Consider the following 18,696-nt stretch of genomic DNA (forward strand, 5'->3'; position numbering starts at 1 on the left):
TCTATCCTCTCTTCAGGGAGTAGATTTCCCTCCACCTGTCCTCTCTTCAGGAGTAGATTTCCCCTCCATCTATCCTCTCTTCGGGAGTAGGTTCCCCTCCATCTATCCTCTCTTCAGGGATTAGGTTCCCCTCCATCTATCCTCTCTTCAGGGAGTAGATTTCCCCTCCATCTATCCTCTCTTCAGGGAGTAGGTTCCCCCTCCATCTATCCTCTCTTCAGGGAGTAGGTTCCCCCTCCATCTATCCTGTCTTCAGGGATTAGGTTCCCCTCCATCTATCCTCTCTTCAGGGAGTAGATTCCCCTCCATCTATCCTCTCTTCAGGGAGTAGGTTCCCTCCATCTATCCTCTCTTCAGGGAGTAGATTTCCCCTCCATCTATCCTCTCTCAGGGAGTAGATTTCCCCTCCATCTATCCTCTCTTCAGGGAGTAGGTTCCCCTCCATCTATCCTCTCTTCAGGGAGTAGATTTCCCCTCCATCTGTCCTCTCTTCAGGGGTAGGTTCCCCTCCATCTATCCTCTCTTCAGGAGTAGGTTCCCCCTCCATCTATCCTCTCTTCAGGGAGTAGGTTCCCCTCCATCTATCCTCTCATCAGGAGTAGATAACCCATCCATCTATCCTCTCATGAGGAGGTGTGGTGCCCGACTAGACTCTGACTCCCTCTGGAATCTTCTCTCTGGGTTGATGACATCAGACTAATCTTCGTGAGCCTCCATGGCTCTACTGTTTACTTCAGAATAAACAGTCCTTAGTTTCATGTGATTCTGTTAGCACACACCAGGTTTGTGTTAACACTAGTGTGAATTTGATACATTACTCAGGAAGAGTTGTATCACTTCTAATCCTCCTTAGACACTGAAAACACACACATACACACACAAATTCACCTCTCTCTTTCTCTCTGGCTCTCTCTCTGTGTCTCTCTCTCTGTCTCTCTCAATCTCTCTCTTCTCTCTTTCACTCTCTCTTGTATATATGCCGCACACACACACACACACACACACACACACACACACACACACACACACACACACACACACACACACAACACACACACACACACACACACACACACACACACACACACAAACTGTTCTGTAGTTCCTGTACTGTAATTTTAATTGACAGTGATGGTACATGGTTTAATAATACACCTATTAAAAAGCGTGAGCTGTACCATGTTTCAACTTGTATTAGCCAATGTCAGAATCCATTGCCGCATCATTGAGACACAGACAGGACCTCAGGATGAGTGCTGCAAATAGGACATCCCTGTTCCTCTCTATCAACCATAACCAGGCAGGATATTCCTCCAAGATTTGCTTTATGTTCTCCCCTCCTCTACCTCTGCCTCCTGTTAGCATGCTATGCCAGGTTTACAGTTGACTATCCCCCCACCCCACCCCAACATCCATGCTGCTCATCTTAACTGTGTCCTTCTCCTCATCCCCTCAACACTCCACCTGTAACCTCTAACGTCTAACCTCTAACCTTTAACCTCTATCCTCCTCTCATTTGAAACCTCACTGTAGTTGTTTGTAAGTCAACCTGCTCTGTTCTACCTGTGTCCATCAATTACTTTACTTTGGTTGAAAACTGTCTGTAAAAGTAGAATGCATTGTGTGTCTAGACTATTTTTATTATGTGACTGTGGTATGAGCATGTCATACCTTAATTAGAGCGTAAAGAAATAGTCTGTTCTTTAAGGACRTCCTTTCCCAAGAAATGTCCTGTGATACCGTAGTTTACTATTTCCTTATGAGACCTCACTGTACAAAATAGTCAAACTACATTCAGGTAAATTTGTGTGAGGCTCCGAGAATMTCAATATTGCCGTTTCCCGTCACTGTGGAAAGTTCTTCATCACTAGATATCAACCAATATGGCTGAAATATTGCTATTTATATTAGCCATGGTGATTKATTTATAGTGTCATAAAACTGAGTTGCAACGATAGGCTGATGCAAAATAGCCCATGATGTTGCTGCTGCTGGTGAATGGAGGGAGTGGGTGAGAGTGAGGCAAACTCATATGGGAGGAGCTGTAAAAATGTAATACATTTTTATTACGTTATTTATCACAGGCCCACTACCTATTTCCCCCTGGCCTGCTCCCTCATTCCCTCCACTCTCCCCTTGTTAAGCCACATCCTCCCCCTCACAGGAACATTTTTAATGGGAAAGCAAAGAGGTTCAAAATCTTTTTAGTTAATTTTTTTGTTGATCACAAAAAACAGAACTAACAATACATGTAATAACACAAGTTTAAAAACATATTTTTTTGAATGTATTTGTTTTATAATTGAGGGCATTGAATGCAGAGCATGTTACAAGCCTGCAGGGACCCCTTACCTGCGCTTCTGCTTGTGTGAGTGCCTCTGTATAAAAGGTCTAGCAGAATAGACAGTGAGAGAATGAGCGGCCTCTGTGTAGCTGAGTGTTGATCTGATGGGCTTTCAGTCAGAAGAGACCCTTGGATGAATGAGGCACTCCTACAATCAGAGTAGCAGATATGGGACAGCTTTTCTGTGCCGCCTGTTTTGGGCGGACCTCCATTTTAGATCGACACTTCTGTTACAGTGATCCGTACCAGTGACATGTGTTACAGTAAACCAAGCCCAGCCATTCACAACGAGCAACACACAATGCTGCAGTAATTATAACAATTTAATCATCTACATTTCTAGTGAATGCTGTACAAATTCCCAGTTAATGAAGTCATCTAAATTTAGACATTTCTAGCACATTTCTAGTGAATGCTTTTCCCCAGGCATCTTGTTGATTAAGGATGGTGAAACAATAATGATTCCAGTAATAACTATGAATATTTACTAGCGTCAACTGGCTTTGTGTGTGTGTGTGTGTGTGTGTGTGTGTGTGTGTGTGTGTGTGTGTGTGTGTGTGTGTGTGTGTGTGTGTGTGTGTGTGTGTGTGTGTGTGTGTGTGTGTGTGTGTGTGTGTGTGTGTGTGTGTGTGTGTGTGTGTGGGTGGTTGTTTGGGGTGTGTGTGTGTGTGTGTGTGTGTGTGTGTGTGTGTGTGTGTGTGTGTGTCCACAGAAGCGGAAGAGCTCTACCAGAAAAGAGTCCTGACAATCACGGGGATCTGTGTGGCTCTGCTGGTGGTGGGCATTGTGTGTGTGGTGGCCTACTGCAAAACCAAGTAAGTCAGCCCAGGGGCAGTATACAATGGGTTTAGTTGCGTTTGATAGACCCTGGCATAGACTGTTATCCCTGGAGCGGAGATATGTGAGTGACTGGGGTATTCTCTTCCACAGGAAACAGAGGAAGAAGATGCACAATCACCTGCGGCAGAACATGTGTGCAGATCACCCCAACCGGAACCTAGCGAACGGACCCAATCACCCAGGACCTGGCCCTGAGGAGATACCCATGGTAGATGTGAGTATCCATTGATTCCCTTACTGACTTTTCTGTCATCGATTAATGAATGAATGGAAGGGTGAATGGGTTGTTTTCATCTGAGTTTCATAGGATACATTCTTTTACTTTCATTTAGTGGAGCATGAGTACTCTCTTGAAGGATAGCAATGTCACAGGTTAACTTCCAACAGTAACTAAACCTCTCCTTTCAGAACACACACATGGTCAATCAGTGGCGTTTCAAATATGTCAGGACAGATTTAGCAACAGTCTTTGTGATAGTATTGTGCGTAAAGTTCAACATGATGATGGGCAGTTACACAATTCCCCTCCATACCATCTCTCCAACACTTTCCTCTGTGTGTTTTAGTACATCTCTAAGAATGTGCCTGCAACGGAGCGAGTCATAGGGCATGTACCAGAGGACTCGTTCCCCGGCAGCCATGCGTCTTCCAGATCTCACAACTCCTCTACCCATGCCCATTCATCCACTCACAGGTAACCCCTCAACATCCCCCTCACTACACACATCACAGGTACATTTTTTGACACACAGAAAAATACACACTGAACTACACACCGGACCATATCCTGGTTGAACCCTATGTTTTGGTCCTCTCTTGTCTCAGACACGAGGAGCGGACATGGAGCCTGGAGCGGACTGACAGTGTCCTCTCAGACTCACCAGGCATGATGTCGTCCTCTGTGGGGACCAGTAGGTGCAACAGTCCTGCGTGCATGGAGGCCAGGGCCAGGCGTGCCGCACACTGTGGCTCTACTGTGCCCCACCGGCCGGGCCTGCAGTACGAAGACTCGTTCGATTCGCTGGGGGACTCTCCACACAGCGACAGGTGGGAAGGGAACAGGCCCCTCTCTGTGGTTATGGCACTGGGGCATGTTCTAGTGCCCACCTTAGGAGGCCTTGTTTTACAGCTGGCTCTCTATCGGCCCCTGGAGGCCAGCGAGGGCACTTTGAAAGAGTCATGGGCAAATACTACTCTACCATAGCCAGACATGATGAGATAGCCCTACTGTAGGCAGTGGTGGAAAAATAACCCAACTGTCATACTTGAGTAAAAGTAAAAGATACAGCAATACAAAATTACTCAAGTAAAAGTGAAAGTCACCCAGTAAAATACTTTTACTTGAGTAAAAGTCTAAAAGTATTTGGTTTAAAAAATATACTTAAGTATCCAAAGTAAATGTAATTTCTAAAATATACTTAAGTATTAAAAGTAAAAGTAAAAGTATAAATAATTTCAAATTCCTAATAGTAAGCAAACCAGCCGGAACGATTCTCTTGTTTTTTTAATTTACGGATAGCCAGGMMTACACTCCAGCACTCAGACATAATTTACAATTCAAGCATTTGCGTTTAGTAAATCCACCAGATCAGAGGCACTAGCGATGACAAGGGATTTTCTCTTTAAGAGTGTGAATTGGACAATTTTCCTGTCATGCTTAGCATTCAAATTGTAACTAGTACTTTTGGGTGTCAGGGAAAATGTATGGAGTAGAAAGTACATTATTTTCTTTAGGGAACGTAGTGAAGGAAAAGGAAAAGTTGTCAAAAATAGTAAATAGTAAAGTAAAGTACAGATACCACAAAAAACGACTTAAAAGTAGTACTTTAAAGTATTTTTACTTAAGTGTTTTACACCACTAACTGTAGAACAGGCAGGTCTTAAAATGTATATTGATCTTGTGTCATGTTCTGATAAAAGAAGGATGAGGTAGGTATATACAAGTTAAGTTATATATCCAGTTGCTGTATTAAGGTTAAGAGTATTTTGAGGATAAAATCCGTCAGGAGAGAGCCCACAGGCAGCTGTATTTCTCAAGTGAAGAATCTGCTGTGTCAAGCTTACTGTACTGTACTGTACTGTACTCCCCTAAATCTGCAGCTAAACAGGAGGGTGGATACCGTAAGGACTTCATTAAGACAAGGAGAGTAGAACAAAAGAGCTGATCTCTGGGGTGGAGCTCTAGCTAGCAGATCTCTTGTGTGGCTGTGGTTGTCAACTCTACTGTGATCTTCGCCCTGGGTTGCTGTATGCCTAAAGATTGAGCACAGATGTTATTGTAGGGACACATCTTCATCTTCACCGGAGGTTTAGAGAAGTGTACATAACTTATATTTAGTCATTTTAGCTGGAAACCAATGACCACAAACATTTCTCATTTTAAGATGCACCATGCTGAAATGGCCATTTCCTGGTATGCAAAAATWCTAATAGTTCACTTAATTTCAGTTTATGTGACATAACAATCAAGTATAGTGTAGTAAAGAATCATTGTACCATCTAAACCACTGTGCAATATATTTTCCATCACCAAAAATATTGTATTTTCAGCTGTTTGAAACTGGTGTACAAAACCCGAAAGTTAAAGATTCAAGTACGGGAAGCATAGAAATGACGTACATAGAACCGATTTACCGCTTCTTAGATTTGCTATAATTGRATTTCTATATGAATTTGGTCAGGTAGCCCAAAAAGGTACATATTGCAGATTTAAGATTTTTGTTTTAGAGTGTTTGAGTTAGTGAGAGTGAGCTCATCTATAAATGGCTACAGTAGGCTATAATGAACATTTGACTGAACAGTAGTGCCAGGCAGCATCGCAGTGCTTAACTTAACAGGATTACAGTGGAACAGTGATTCACTTTATTTTAGATTTGCCTTTGGATCTTTCAGATGCTTTTTCCTAAAGGGGGTACTATGTTTTTCCCTAGTGCCATAGAACATATGAAGGTAGAGGGACTGTACTGTAAACATAAAACAGCACCTCAACTCAACACACACACTTATGTTTTCCCTAGATATAGCCATCTGTAAGGCTAAAGGTCACATTAACCATTAAACACATCCAATAACATAACAAAGATGTAGAAAACTGACTGAATGCAAGCAGGATTTCACAAACACAATCCACCCACAACTGACAAACCTGCACACTAACTCAATAATGTCTCTTACTGCTGTTTGTGGATGGTGGGTCCCTGTCCCACATCATTCTGTTAGACATGACATCTAACTGGGCTGCTGCTGTTTGGCCTGGTCCTCTCTCTCCCTGTCCTTCTCCTCCCCGCTCCCCGCTCCCCACCCTACCTTCACCCTCACTACAGGTATGTGTCAGCCCTGACAACGCCGGCCCGCCTCTCTCCAGTGGACTTCTTTTACTCGCTGCCCCCGCAGGTGCCTACCTTCCAGATCACCTCCCCCAACACCAGCCAGGCCATGTCCCTGCCGCCCGCCGCCCACACCCCCTACCCTCTGGAGGACGACCAGCCTCTGCTGCGGCGCTACCAGGTGCCCCTGCACGACGTTCAGCGCCAGGAGCCCTACCGGCAGCAGCGCCGCACCTACCTGAACGACAGCACGGGCAGCCTGGCCTCTAGTCCCTACAGGCTGGCTGAGGAAGAAGACTACGAGACCACACAGGAGTACCTCTCCTCCCGTGAACAACCAAAGAAAAGTGGGACCAGCAGCGGTGGTGTTGGGGGTCGGCGCTTGCGGAGGTCCAGACTGAACGGCTACGTAGCACCGAGAGGATACGAGGCGTCACGGGACTACGGCTCTCGCAGCTGCCTGACGGACAGCGAGTCGGAGGAGGAGGGCGAGAGCACGCCCTTCCTCAGTATGCAGAATATGAACGCGGAGCCCTCCACCATCTGCAGGCCGGCCAACAGTCGGACTTCTCAGTCACACTCTTCGGGGCGGCACGGTGCACGCGGGACTGTACAGACCAGACAGACGCACTCACGGTCCAAACCGGACAATGTACCCCATTAAAGAAAGAAAATGAGCTACCAACGAAAATCAATATAGTATAAACCTGCACCTATACAAAATATTTTTATTTTATATAACTGACAGATATTCTAAACAAATGAAATATTTATTTTCATTTTTAGCAAAAGTTGTCTACTAGTTAACAGCAAAGACTTTTTTATAGGGAAAACTCTATTTATATGTACATTTTGATTTACAGTATAAAAAGACGTGCCAATTTTTTCACAACTTCAAAAATTGAGTAATATTGTGGTGCCTTTTGCTGTATGCCGATGGCAGAGGGCCAGTGGAAGTTTTTGTAGCCTTTCTTATATGGACATCATTTTTATACACGTTTCCTCTTGTTTTCTTTTTTGGGCTTTGTTTTTTTTKTTTTCAGGCTGCGTTCTTCTGGGAGTCTAGCCCCATTTGAACATTACCGTTCCCCTTCAACCTCATGCAATATAAACCACTTAATCATAAGGTGTATGTTTACATGAATATAATTCACCTATAGGGTTTATCATTTTGGGACTCTCCAGTAGAACATCTGATCAATGCAACACAGGTCCTTGCTCTCTGAGTGGGGAGGAGTGTTTGTGTGTGCGTAAGTGCGTGTGCTCGCGTGTTTGTGTGCGTATGTGTGTGTGTGTGGGGGGGGGATTTTGTGTACAGCTGTGCTTGTGTGTGTGTGTGAGTGTTAGATGTCCTAATGTGTTGTTGTACCAACCAACTGGTTGCTCTATTGGACTCCAAAGCAACTGTATCAGTAGAGGAAAGCTGCAGGTGCACAGTGAAGATCAGCCTGGGTTCCGGATTGTGCTGCAGTTGGGTAGAGAGTTATTTTGGGTAAAGAGTTATTTTGGGTAAAGAGTTCTGTTGGGTAGAGAGTTCTGTTTGGTAGAGAGTTCTGTTGGGTAGAGAGTTCTGCATGTCATTGRTTGATGTGTGTTTACAGCTGCCCCGCCTTTGTTTCCTGGCCCCCTCCATGTACCAACAGGGTAACGGTTTGTCTCCTGGCCCCCTCCTTCTACCAACAGGGTAAGGTTTGTCTCCTGGCTCCTTACTGGTCCCACCAGGGTAAGGTTTGTCTCCTGGCCCCCTCCTTCTACCAACAGGGTAAGGTTTGTCTCCTGGCTCCTTACTGGTCCCACCAGGGTAAGGTTTGTCTCCTGGTCCCCTCCTTCTACCAACAGGGTAAGGTTTGTCTCCTGGCTCCTTACTGGTCCCACCAGGGTAAGGTTTGTCTCATGGCCCCCTCCTTCTACCAACAGGGTAAGGTTTGTCTCATGGTAGCCTCCAACATCCTGGCTATCTGTGATTCTGAAGAAGAAATGTCGTTGGCCAGTGTCTCAGTTGGTCTGGAGATATCCCTGCCATCAGTGATAGTGGCTCAATACAAAGAGACAAAACTAAAAGCAAGAACATCCCATAAATGTATCTCTTTCTCCCATCACCCATGCCTCCTCCTCTTCATCATCCTCCTCACCTGTCCATTGTGTACCTGTGGCCAAAGTAAAGGTCCGCATAGCATCTCAGGACTTCCACCCACCCCTCTGCCCCCTCTTCCCCTCTCTCTATCTCTATCTCCCTCTCCCTCCACCAACATATTTCCCTAAGACTAAGGTCCCCCCAAGGACATAAACAACACGCAACATGCTATGCCTCTGAATCTCAGTGGAGAACAGAACAGAATAGAACAGAATAGAACAGAATAGAATAGAGTAGAGCAGAACATACTAAACCAATACAAGAGAAATAGCTGTGAAACTTTGGAGGATCATAAAATGCCAAAATATGCAAACTTTCTATTTTGCTCTGTTTGATGACGTCATTTTCTAAGAGGTGACTGTAGTGTGTTGTGTGAAACCTATGTAATGCCTATTGTGCAGAAGAAGTAACATGATATCAATACATATTTATATCCATTCTTATTTTTCATGCAGTTATGCAGCGCTTGCTCAAATTGTCAATTTTCCTCATTCACAGATTCATGTCCATTGACTGATTGTGTTCATGAATTCTTATCTCACCGAGTCCAGACCAAGCAGACAACACGCAAGTCTACAGTAATGACTAATCACTTTAAAGGGTCTCATTCACTAATGTTGAGTGCTGCTCAGTCTTGTGGATAAGGATAATAATGTTGTTTGTTATGAAGTATGTCACTAACAGGTTTGGAAGTTAATTTCATACCTGTCAAAAAWTTTGGAGTAAATGGTTCTGACAATGCATTTGAAATGATCGTTGATAATCCTGCAAAACTGGTTATGTACATTCTAAAATATAACCAAAAAACTGAAATGACTGTACCAGGACAAAATCATCAGATGAGTCTAGATCAAAAGTAAACTGATAAGTAGGATTTAAAACACAACTGTTAACGGCTGTAAGATGAAGGCACATTGATAAAGACACGTAGACATCTCACAAATGGATTTTCTCTCCTTTCGGTTTCTTACACTCTGAGTGTAATTTTGTATGTTTGAAAAATGCAAAAGAAGACAGTAGTTCTAGTTTAAATGTGATATTTCCCCAACCTTGCCCCCCTCCTCACCCAATAGAAGTGCTGCCAGGTTCGTCCTGTCAGTTTCTCATGTTTTTATTTTTCTTCCCTCGCTTGAAATGTTTCAACACCTCTCCTCTGCATGTACTTGTGGTCAAGGTATATGGGTGCATGGTAAAAAGCAGCAGTCATTTTTTTTTCAGTCAGTGGAAGTGTATTTCATTTAACATTCAGCAATAAAAATACCCCCCCATCTCCATTCTAGGAATATGCTAGAAAAAAAGTACAAATGCGAGATTGTCATAGATTGTAAAATAAAATTTAAAAAATAATCCACAAAATATATCTTTATTCATATCATTTTAACATAAAGTGGTCATCTCTGTGCAGGACTTTGGTGTGTGTTTTTTAGATATCCTTAGCCATTGGGCTGAGGTACTGTATGGCTGGTTTCTATAACCTTTCTGCTTGTGGCTTTTGTTTCCAGTATCTGAAGTGTGTGGTTCCTGTAAAACAATGCCTTCAGAAAGTATTCACACCCCTTGACTTATTACACATTTTGTTGTGTTACAGCCTGATTTTTTWAAACAATAATAATCTCACCCATCTACACACAATACAAAGTGAAAACCTGAATGTAGAAATGTTAGATAATTTATTTTAAATAAATATCTCATTTACATAAGTATTCACACCCCTGAGTCAATACATGTTAAAATCATCTTTGGCAGTGATTACAACTGTGAATCTTTCTGAGTAAGTCTCTAAGAGCTTTGCACACCTGGATTGTACAATATTTGCACATTATTCTTTATAAAATTCTTCAACCTCAAATTGGTTGTTGATTATTGCTATACAGCCATTTTCAAGCCTTATCATAGATTTTCAAGACTATTTAAATCAAAACTGTAACTAGGCCACTCAGGAACATTCAATGTTGTCTTGYTAAGAAACTCCAGTGTATATTTGGCCTTGTGTTTTAGCTTATTGTCCTGCTGAAAGGTGAATTTGTCTCCCAGTGTCTGTAGGAAAGTAGACTGAAACAGCTTTTCCGATATGATTTTGCCTGTTTGACGTTTATTTTTATCCTAAAAAACTCCCTAAGGTTTGCCGATGACAAGCACACCCGTAACATGATGCAGCCACCACCATGCTTGAAAATATGACGCATGGTACTCAATGATGTGTTGTGTTGGATTTGGCCCAAAGATAAAGCTTTGTTTTCAGGGCATAAAGTCAGTTTCTTTGCCAAATATTTTGCAGTTTAACTTGAATGCCTTATTGCAAACAGGATGCATGCTTGGAATATTTTTATTCTCTACAGGATTCCTTCTTTTCATTCTGTAATTTAGGTGAATATTGTTGAGTAACTACAATGTTGTTGATCCATCCTCAGTTTTCTCCTATCACAGACATTCAACTCTGTAACTGTTTTAAAGTCATCATTGGCTTCATAGTGAAATCCCTGAGCTATTTTCTTCCTGTCCGGCAACTAAGTTAGGAAGGACGCCTGTATCTTTGTGGATCTTTGTAGTGACTGGGTATATCGATAGTGTTTAAGGTTAAGTTTAGGCATTAACTTCGAATTTTTAAGGTAAGGGTTAAGGTTTGGGATAGGCTTAAAACAAACATCTTAAAAACAACTTTCTATRGCTGGATTTGAACTTGCAACCTTTGGAATCAGATGCTTATGCCCGTCTGCCATCCCTGTCCACAATTTCCTAGCAAAACCAAAACCTACTTGAAGATAACATCGCTCACTGTTGCCCCTAGTGCCCGGTTTCCAAGTCATCTCCTGACATCCTCCCGACATGGATGGACGTCGAATTCTGACTTGTATCACAGGTGACCTGACTGACTTATTACCTGACTTGTTAAYCACATTTTTTCTCCTGAACTCATTTAGGCTTGCCATAACAAAGGGGTRGAATACTTATTGTCTCAATACATTTCAGCTTTACAAAAATMTATAAAAACATAAAACCACCTTCACATTATTTGTTATTGTGACACAAAATCTCTATTTAATCCATTTTAAATTCAGGCTGTAACACAACAAAATGTGGAAAAAGTCACATWAAAAAATACTATGGTATACTATGGTATAAATACTTTAGTTTACACTGTAGAATTGTTTAATACTGTATTTACTGTAGTATTTACAGTTAACTATAGTATAAATACTGTAGTAAAATAAAACTGTGGTATATACTACAGTAATTCATGTAGTGTTTTTGCGGATTGTAGTATAGTGCAGTATTTACTGTACTGTTTTTGTTTTATTACCATTGACATAGAAGTGGAGGCCATAACCTGTAGGTCTGAACAGATAGTTCAGAGCTTCTCTTTTCACCGGCCAGTTTATTAGGTACACTCAACTAGTACCGGGTCGGAACCCCCTTTGCCTCCAGAACAGGGCATGAATTCTACAAGTTGGAAATGTTCCACAGGGATGTTGGTCCATGCTGACATGATGGCATCACACAGTTGCTGCAGATTGGACGGCGGTACACCACCTCCACCAGCCTGTACTGTTGACAACAGGTCCGTGGACTCATGCTGTTCACACCAAATCCTGACTCGACCATCAGCATGACGAAACAGGAACCGGGATTCAATTGTCTCAATTATACCTTGACCACCTCAATTGTCCAGTGTTGGTGATCGCGTGCCCACTGAAGCCTCTTCTTCTTGTTTTTAGCTGATAGGAGTGGAACCCGGTGTGGTCGTCTGCTGAAATAGCCCATCCGTGACAGGGGTCGACTAGTTGTGTATTCTGAGATGCCATTCTGCACACCACTGTTSTACTGCACCGCTATTTGTCTGTTTGTGGCCCAAATGTTAGCTTGCATGATTRTTACCATTCTCCTTCGACCWCTCATCAATGAACTGTTTTTGCCTACAGGACTGTCACTGACTGTTTGTTTTTTGTTTGTCGCACCAATCTCGAGGAAACCATAGACACTGTCYGYKYTGAAAAGCCCAGGAGGGTGGCCATTTCTGAGATACTGGATCCGGCATATCAGGCACCGACGATCACACTCGTTTTGCCCATTRTAACATTCAATCGCWGTAACTGAATGCCTCGATTCCTGTCTGTCTGATTTATATAGCAAGCCACGTGACTGTTGGAGCGATGCATTTTTGTGAATGAGTGTAGTGTACCTAATAAAGTGATTGTTTAACCTGTAGGGAACACAGTATATGGGCTATACTTGGTATGTAGGTTTCTCACTTATAGGTGGCACAAATTGGGATATTGGGGAGGGGAATGGCAGGGTATGTGCAAATTGCATTTCTCGAGTATCGATAGTGTAAAGAGGAAGGTTTTGGTCAGACGTAGTGTTTTGGCGGAGGCATGTTAGTTGTTTTGTGGTGTGAGGTGGGTTATTAGTGAAGTTCCATGACTGTAGTATTTCCTATAGTATAATAACCTACAGTATATAATTCTTATAGTACAGTTGAAGTCGGAGTTTGCATACACCTCAGCCAAATACATTTAAACTCAAATTTTTTTTTTTTATTCTGCATTAATCCCGTAGAAATTCCCTGTCTTAGGTCAGTTAGGATCACCACTTATTTAAGATGTGAAAATGTCAAAGATAATAGTGAGAGAAAGGATTTATTTCAGCTTTTATTTCTTTCTATCAATTTCCAGTGGGTCCAGAAGTTTACATACACTCAATTAGTATTTGGTAGCAATGCCTTTAAATTGTTTAACTTGGGTGAACGTTTCGGGTAGCCTTCCACAGTCCCACAATAAGTTGGGTGAATTTTGGCCCATTCCTCTGACAGAGTTGGTGTACTGATGTCTGGTATGGCCTCCTTGCTCGCACAAGCTTTTTCAGTTCTGCCCACAATTTTCTATAGGATGAGGTCAGGGCGCTTTCTGTTGGTCTTCACCAATACTTGAACTTTGTTGATCCTTCAGCTTTGTGCCACATTTGAGATATGCCTTGGGTTTGTGTTTTGAAGACCATTTGGCAAGTTACCTCTGATGGATGTGGAGATGGGGTGCTTAAAGTAACCATATTGTGCCTACTCATGATGCATCGTAGATGGATTGTGAGAGTGCGAGGATTCCTGGAGAAAGGCAGCCACAAAGTTGTTGTTGGCACTGGGGCCCGGGGCTTAAGGTTGGATGATTTTTGGTTATGCCAAGGTAATTTTTCCCGCAAACTAAATGGTAGATATCAAGACGTCCATACTTTGTGTTGTCAATCGATACCAGAGACATTTTCCAGATAAAAGTATGAGATCTTAGTGTCATGTGCAGTGAAACCGTGTAGTCTGAAGTTGATTTTGGGTTATAGGGGTGGCTTTTCTGTGTGAGGGTTTCAGGTTTTGACGTATAGGATCGTGTTACTGTGGATATAGAATATTCCTATACGGTAACTAGTATTCCGTCAGCATACTTATACGACAAGGTCCTTTATTGCTGTATGTGTCTGGATTGTATTGCCCTTTTTCACACCAAAGTACCTTAATGCTCCTAATGAGACAGAAGAGGCGTCTCTATCCTGAAGGAGGATATGAAGAGCTGGAGTGGGTCCATGGGTGTTTATACTTGAACAATGACGCCGTGGGGTAACTTAGGGTTGGCAATTGGGGCCAATCTGCCAGACTTGTGGAGGTCTGACATTTTTGGCTGATTTCTTTTGTTTTCCCCGTGATGTCAAGCAAAGAAGCACTGAATTTGAAGGTAGGCTTTGAAATACATCCACAGGTACACCTCCAATTGACCTCCAATTGAGAAATTATGTCAATTAGTCCATCAGACGCTTCTAAAGCCATGACATCATTTTCTGGAATTTTCCAAGCTGTATGTAAACTTCCGACTTCAACTGTAAGTATTACACGTTAGAAGGATACTACTGTGTGTAGTATAGTATTCTACAGTACACTACAGTTTATTATATAATCCTATAGTAAGTYCTGTAGTATTCTATAGTAAAGGGTAGTATTTTTGTGTCTAGAGTGCCATTTCTCAGAAATCTTTAGATATGGAACCGTAGAAACCAGGGGAAAGGCTGTTCGTTCTCTACTACACACAGAGTTAAGAGTTAGGAAAAATGGCGCCTTGTTCATACAAACTAGTCTATAAAACTATCTGTGTGCAAGGGACACTGCTTGTGTATAGGTTAGGCTGTTGTGCTGTACATGAAACAGAGATACAAGTGTTCATGAGCGTGGTTCAGTGTCAAAACAACAATTTACTTATTTCGCAAGACATTTTTACAAGACATTTACAAGACATTCATCTGGCTTTCATCATCGCTAATACGTTTATTTGCCTTATGACCCATTATAATGATCAGTTTTTATGTGGCGTTAGTTCTCTCTGGTCAATCCTGACATGCTAAAACTTGAAACATGTGCATCATACTATTTCACTTCTGTCAAACCAAGTTTAAAACAAGCCAGCGGTRCTGGAAGATATACTGTAGGAGGACTTCTTGGAATATACCACGATTGATATGATCCAATTTAAAATATTGCTTTTATTGGCGTCTACTTTTTCAACTAATTTAAAAATCTATATTGCAACTTGTTCAACTCACTCACACACATCTTGCAATCAGTGTCCCATACTGCCAGCCTCTGCAGGGATAACATATGTGTCTGTAATGTCACCATTATGACAGTGTTATGAAGGCTAATGAAGGGTTGAAGAAAAGTATAACCAATTTTCACCATTTTTATTTTGCTTGAATTGTACTTMCTGACTTTTCACATCCTTGGCAACTCTAATCTGACTTGCGGCTATTAAGAGAGAGAGAAGTGATTGCTTTCAAGGGAATATGGTGTGCGATATTTCTCCATGCTTCATTCAACTGTTCAGATCAATTTGGCATCTCTGTGCTTTCTGTTCCTGTACATCTGCTTTGCARGTCTTTGCAAGGTCAAAAGCACTATTAAAACAAGTATCTAGGCAGCATTGCAGTCAATATGGAAAGCCAGAGCATCCGTTGTCACGTCAGGGAAAACTCAACCTCGATCTTAAGATTATACAACTGAACGAACGTCTGTCTCCTCAGTCACTGAGAACATGATCTTGTATTTACAGTATGCTTTGACTTTCAGACATGATTCACTTGCGGGGAAAAGAGGCCCTGTTGGTGAGTGGTTGTCAGTCCATCGGAGGGTGGAACTCTGGGAGAATAAATAGGGCTATAGCATTACCTCATCATGTTACCATCAGCTTGAGGGTAAACTACAGAGCAAGATCAATGAGTTATCCAGCTYACTTTGTTAAACAACCAAAAATAACTGTTTTTCTGGTTCACCTCTTAGCTAAACTTAGACGTGTTTTAGGTTGTTGAGACACTTAGACCATGCCCATTTCATTCTTATCTTCCTAAAAACAAAAACGACACTTAATTTAGTATAGTTTGGGAAGTGGCTGGTAATCATTGATCTGGCTTTGTAGTTTACCCCTCAGGGTCAAGAAGCCTTGTTTTATTACTCTCTGCGCACAGATCCTTTAGCGGGCATCTTTCTCCTAAACAACCGCTGAATTGCAGGCGCGCAACTTCAAGAATATTACAAAAAATTTATAATCATGCAATCACAAGTGAAATATATACCAAAAACACAGCTTAGCTTGTTGTTAATCCACCTATCGTGTCAGATTTTTGAAAATATGCTTTGCACACAAAAGCAATCTAAGCTTTGTGAGTGTATCATCATGCTAGAACAGTTAGCCTTATATTGCCTGGTTAGCTTGGTCACGAAAGACGAAAAGAATAAAATTATGCTTACCTTGATAATCTTCGGAATGTTGCACTCCAGAGACTCCCAGGTTACACAAACAATGTTATTTTTGTTTGATAAATATTACTTTTTATAACAAAAAACGCTATTTGGTTGCGCGTTATGTTCGAGAAAAGACTAACCTCGGTTTCCGTTCGACGAAAATTCCAAAAGTATCCGTAATGGTTGTAGAACATGTCAAATGTTTTTATAATCAATCTTCAGGTTGTTTTTAACAAAACTAATCGATAATATTTCATCGGACCGTACCTATTCATAAGAGAGAAAAGAAAAGTGAGAGCTCCCCTCTCCACGAATAATCAGGATTCAAAGGACACCTGACTACTTTTGAAAAAATCTCGTTCATTTTTTCAAATAAAAGCTGAAACTATGTCTAAAGCCTGGTCACAGCCTGAGGAAGCCATTGGAAAAAGAATCTGGTTTGATACCCCTTTAAATGGAAAAAAGACGGGCCAGGAAACAGATGTTTTTTTTTTTATATCATATCCGGGTTAGATTTTCTCAGGTTTTTCGCCTGCAGAATCAGTTTTGTTTACTCACAGACAGTTTTAAGTTTTTGGAAACTTTGGAGTCGTTTCTCTCATCCTAAATCTGTAAATTATATGCATATTCTACGATCTGGACCTGAGAAATAGTCGTTTTACCATTGGGAACTGTATTTAAAAATTTAATAAAAATCTGACCCTAGCGTCAAGGAAGTTAACTATTGATAGAAGACATGATTATCCATGTGTTCTGCTTTGTAATCTGACAAATTTACCCAGACTGTGCATGCCATGACAGCTTTCTCTTGTAAAAAACACCACGAGAGAGACAGGATGTGGCAATGGAACCTAACCCTCTGCTATTAGGCCTATCGTGACACTAGGCGAGACCCAAAGCAGACACAGAAGCAGATGGTTGGAGTTTAAGATGTTTAAATAATCCAAAGGGGAATAGGCAGAGAAGTGGTCATGGACAGGCAAAGGTCCTAACCAGTTCAGAGTCCAAGAAGGACGAGTGGCAGGCAGGCTCGAGGTCAGGCCCAGGCGAGTGGTCACAGGCAGGCGGTACAAGAGTCAGAACAGGCAAAGGTAAAAACCAGGAGGCTAGATAAAGGAGAAAAAAAAGAAAGAAAAAAAAGCTGGTAGGACATACAGACGAACTGGCACAGAGAGACAGGAACACAAGGATAAACGGGCAAGTGAATGCTGGAGGGGTGAGACAATAACGAGGACAGGTGAACCTGGTTGACGGGTGTCGGCGTGGAAGTCGTGGATAGAGGGCTGGATCCAGGATCGTCTCTAGCGAGGAACCCAGCACCTCTCTCCGGGCCATAACCCAGTCAACCAGGTTGGAAACCTCCACCCGTGGTCGAACACCAGGAGACGTCTCACCGTGTATGCTGGATGGCCATCAAATGACACAGGGAGAGGGGGGGGGGGGCTGGAACAGAAAGAATGAGAGACATGGGGTTAATTCTAGACACATGGAACGTAGGGTGAATACGGAGGGTACGGGGTAACAAGAGATGGACGCAGTGGAACTCAGGACTCTGGCGATGGAAAAGGACCAATAAACGGGGGGACAGTTGCGGGCCACGAGGGGCAGGTCCCTGTGGACAGCCATACACTCTGCCCAATGGGTAGCGGGGAGCTGGGGTCCAGCGACAATACCTGGGTTGGTCTTGAGATAGCCCCGCTGGCCTGTAAGTAAGCATTTCACTGTAAGGTCTACCTACATCCTGTTGTATTCGGCGCACGTGACAAATAAACTTTGATTGATTGATATAACTATTCCGCTCAGGTTGTTGCTGTAAATGAGAATGTGTTCTCAGGCAACTTACTGGTTAAATAAAAAATAGGATTAGGCCCTCGAATGGTAAAACCTCTTCAAAAATAGAAGTAATTTATAGCATTTAACAAATTTCTTACAGGTAGGCCCTCTCTCATCACTGTGTCACAGTTACAGATAGCCTGGGTTCATGTACAGTAAAGGGGGACTGTCAGATAGCCTGGGTTCAGGGCAACAGTAAAAGGGGCTGTACAGATAGCCTGGGTTCATGTCACAGTAAAAGGGGCTGTACAGATAGCCTGGGTTCATGTCACAGTAAAGGGGCTGTACAGATAGCCTGGGTTCATGTCACAGTAAAGGGCTGTACAGATAGCCTGGGTTCATGTCACAGTAAAGGGGCTGTACAGATAGCTGGGTTCATGTACAGTAAAGGGGCTGTACAGATAGCCTGGGTTCATGTCACAGTAAGGGGCTGTACAGATAGCTTGCG

The 18,696-nt window shown here is 42.4% G+C and overlaps 1 protein-coding gene and 1 long non-coding RNA gene across 2 annotated transcripts in view; one reads left to right on the forward strand and one right to left on the reverse strand.

Moving 5' to 3' along the window:
* Positions 1-18,696, reverse strand: part of LOC139027782 (uncharacterized) — a 663,342-nt gene that overhangs the window by 275,442 nt on the left and 369,204 nt on the right. The gene's annotated exons all lie outside the window — the stretch shown is intronic.
* Positions 3,083-10,051, forward strand: nrg2a (neuregulin 2a). The gene is made up of 5 exons (XM_023988199.2): positions 3,083-3,159; positions 3,275-3,398; positions 3,751-3,878; positions 4,010-4,231; positions 6,508-10,051. The coding sequence occupies exons 2-5, from the start codon at positions 3,291-3,293 to the stop codon at positions 7,172-7,174; spliced, it is 1,125 nt and encodes a 374-aa protein (XP_023843967.2). The 5' UTR covers positions 3,083-3,159; positions 3,275-3,290; the 3' UTR covers positions 7,175-10,051.

This window comes from Salvelinus sp. IW2-2015, linkage group LG5 (assembly GCF_002910315.2).
Source record: "Salvelinus sp. IW2-2015 linkage group LG5, ASM291031v2, whole genome shotgun sequence".
NCBI classification, from domain to species: domain Eukaryota; kingdom Metazoa; phylum Chordata; class Actinopteri; order Salmoniformes; family Salmonidae; genus Salvelinus; species Salvelinus sp. IW2-2015.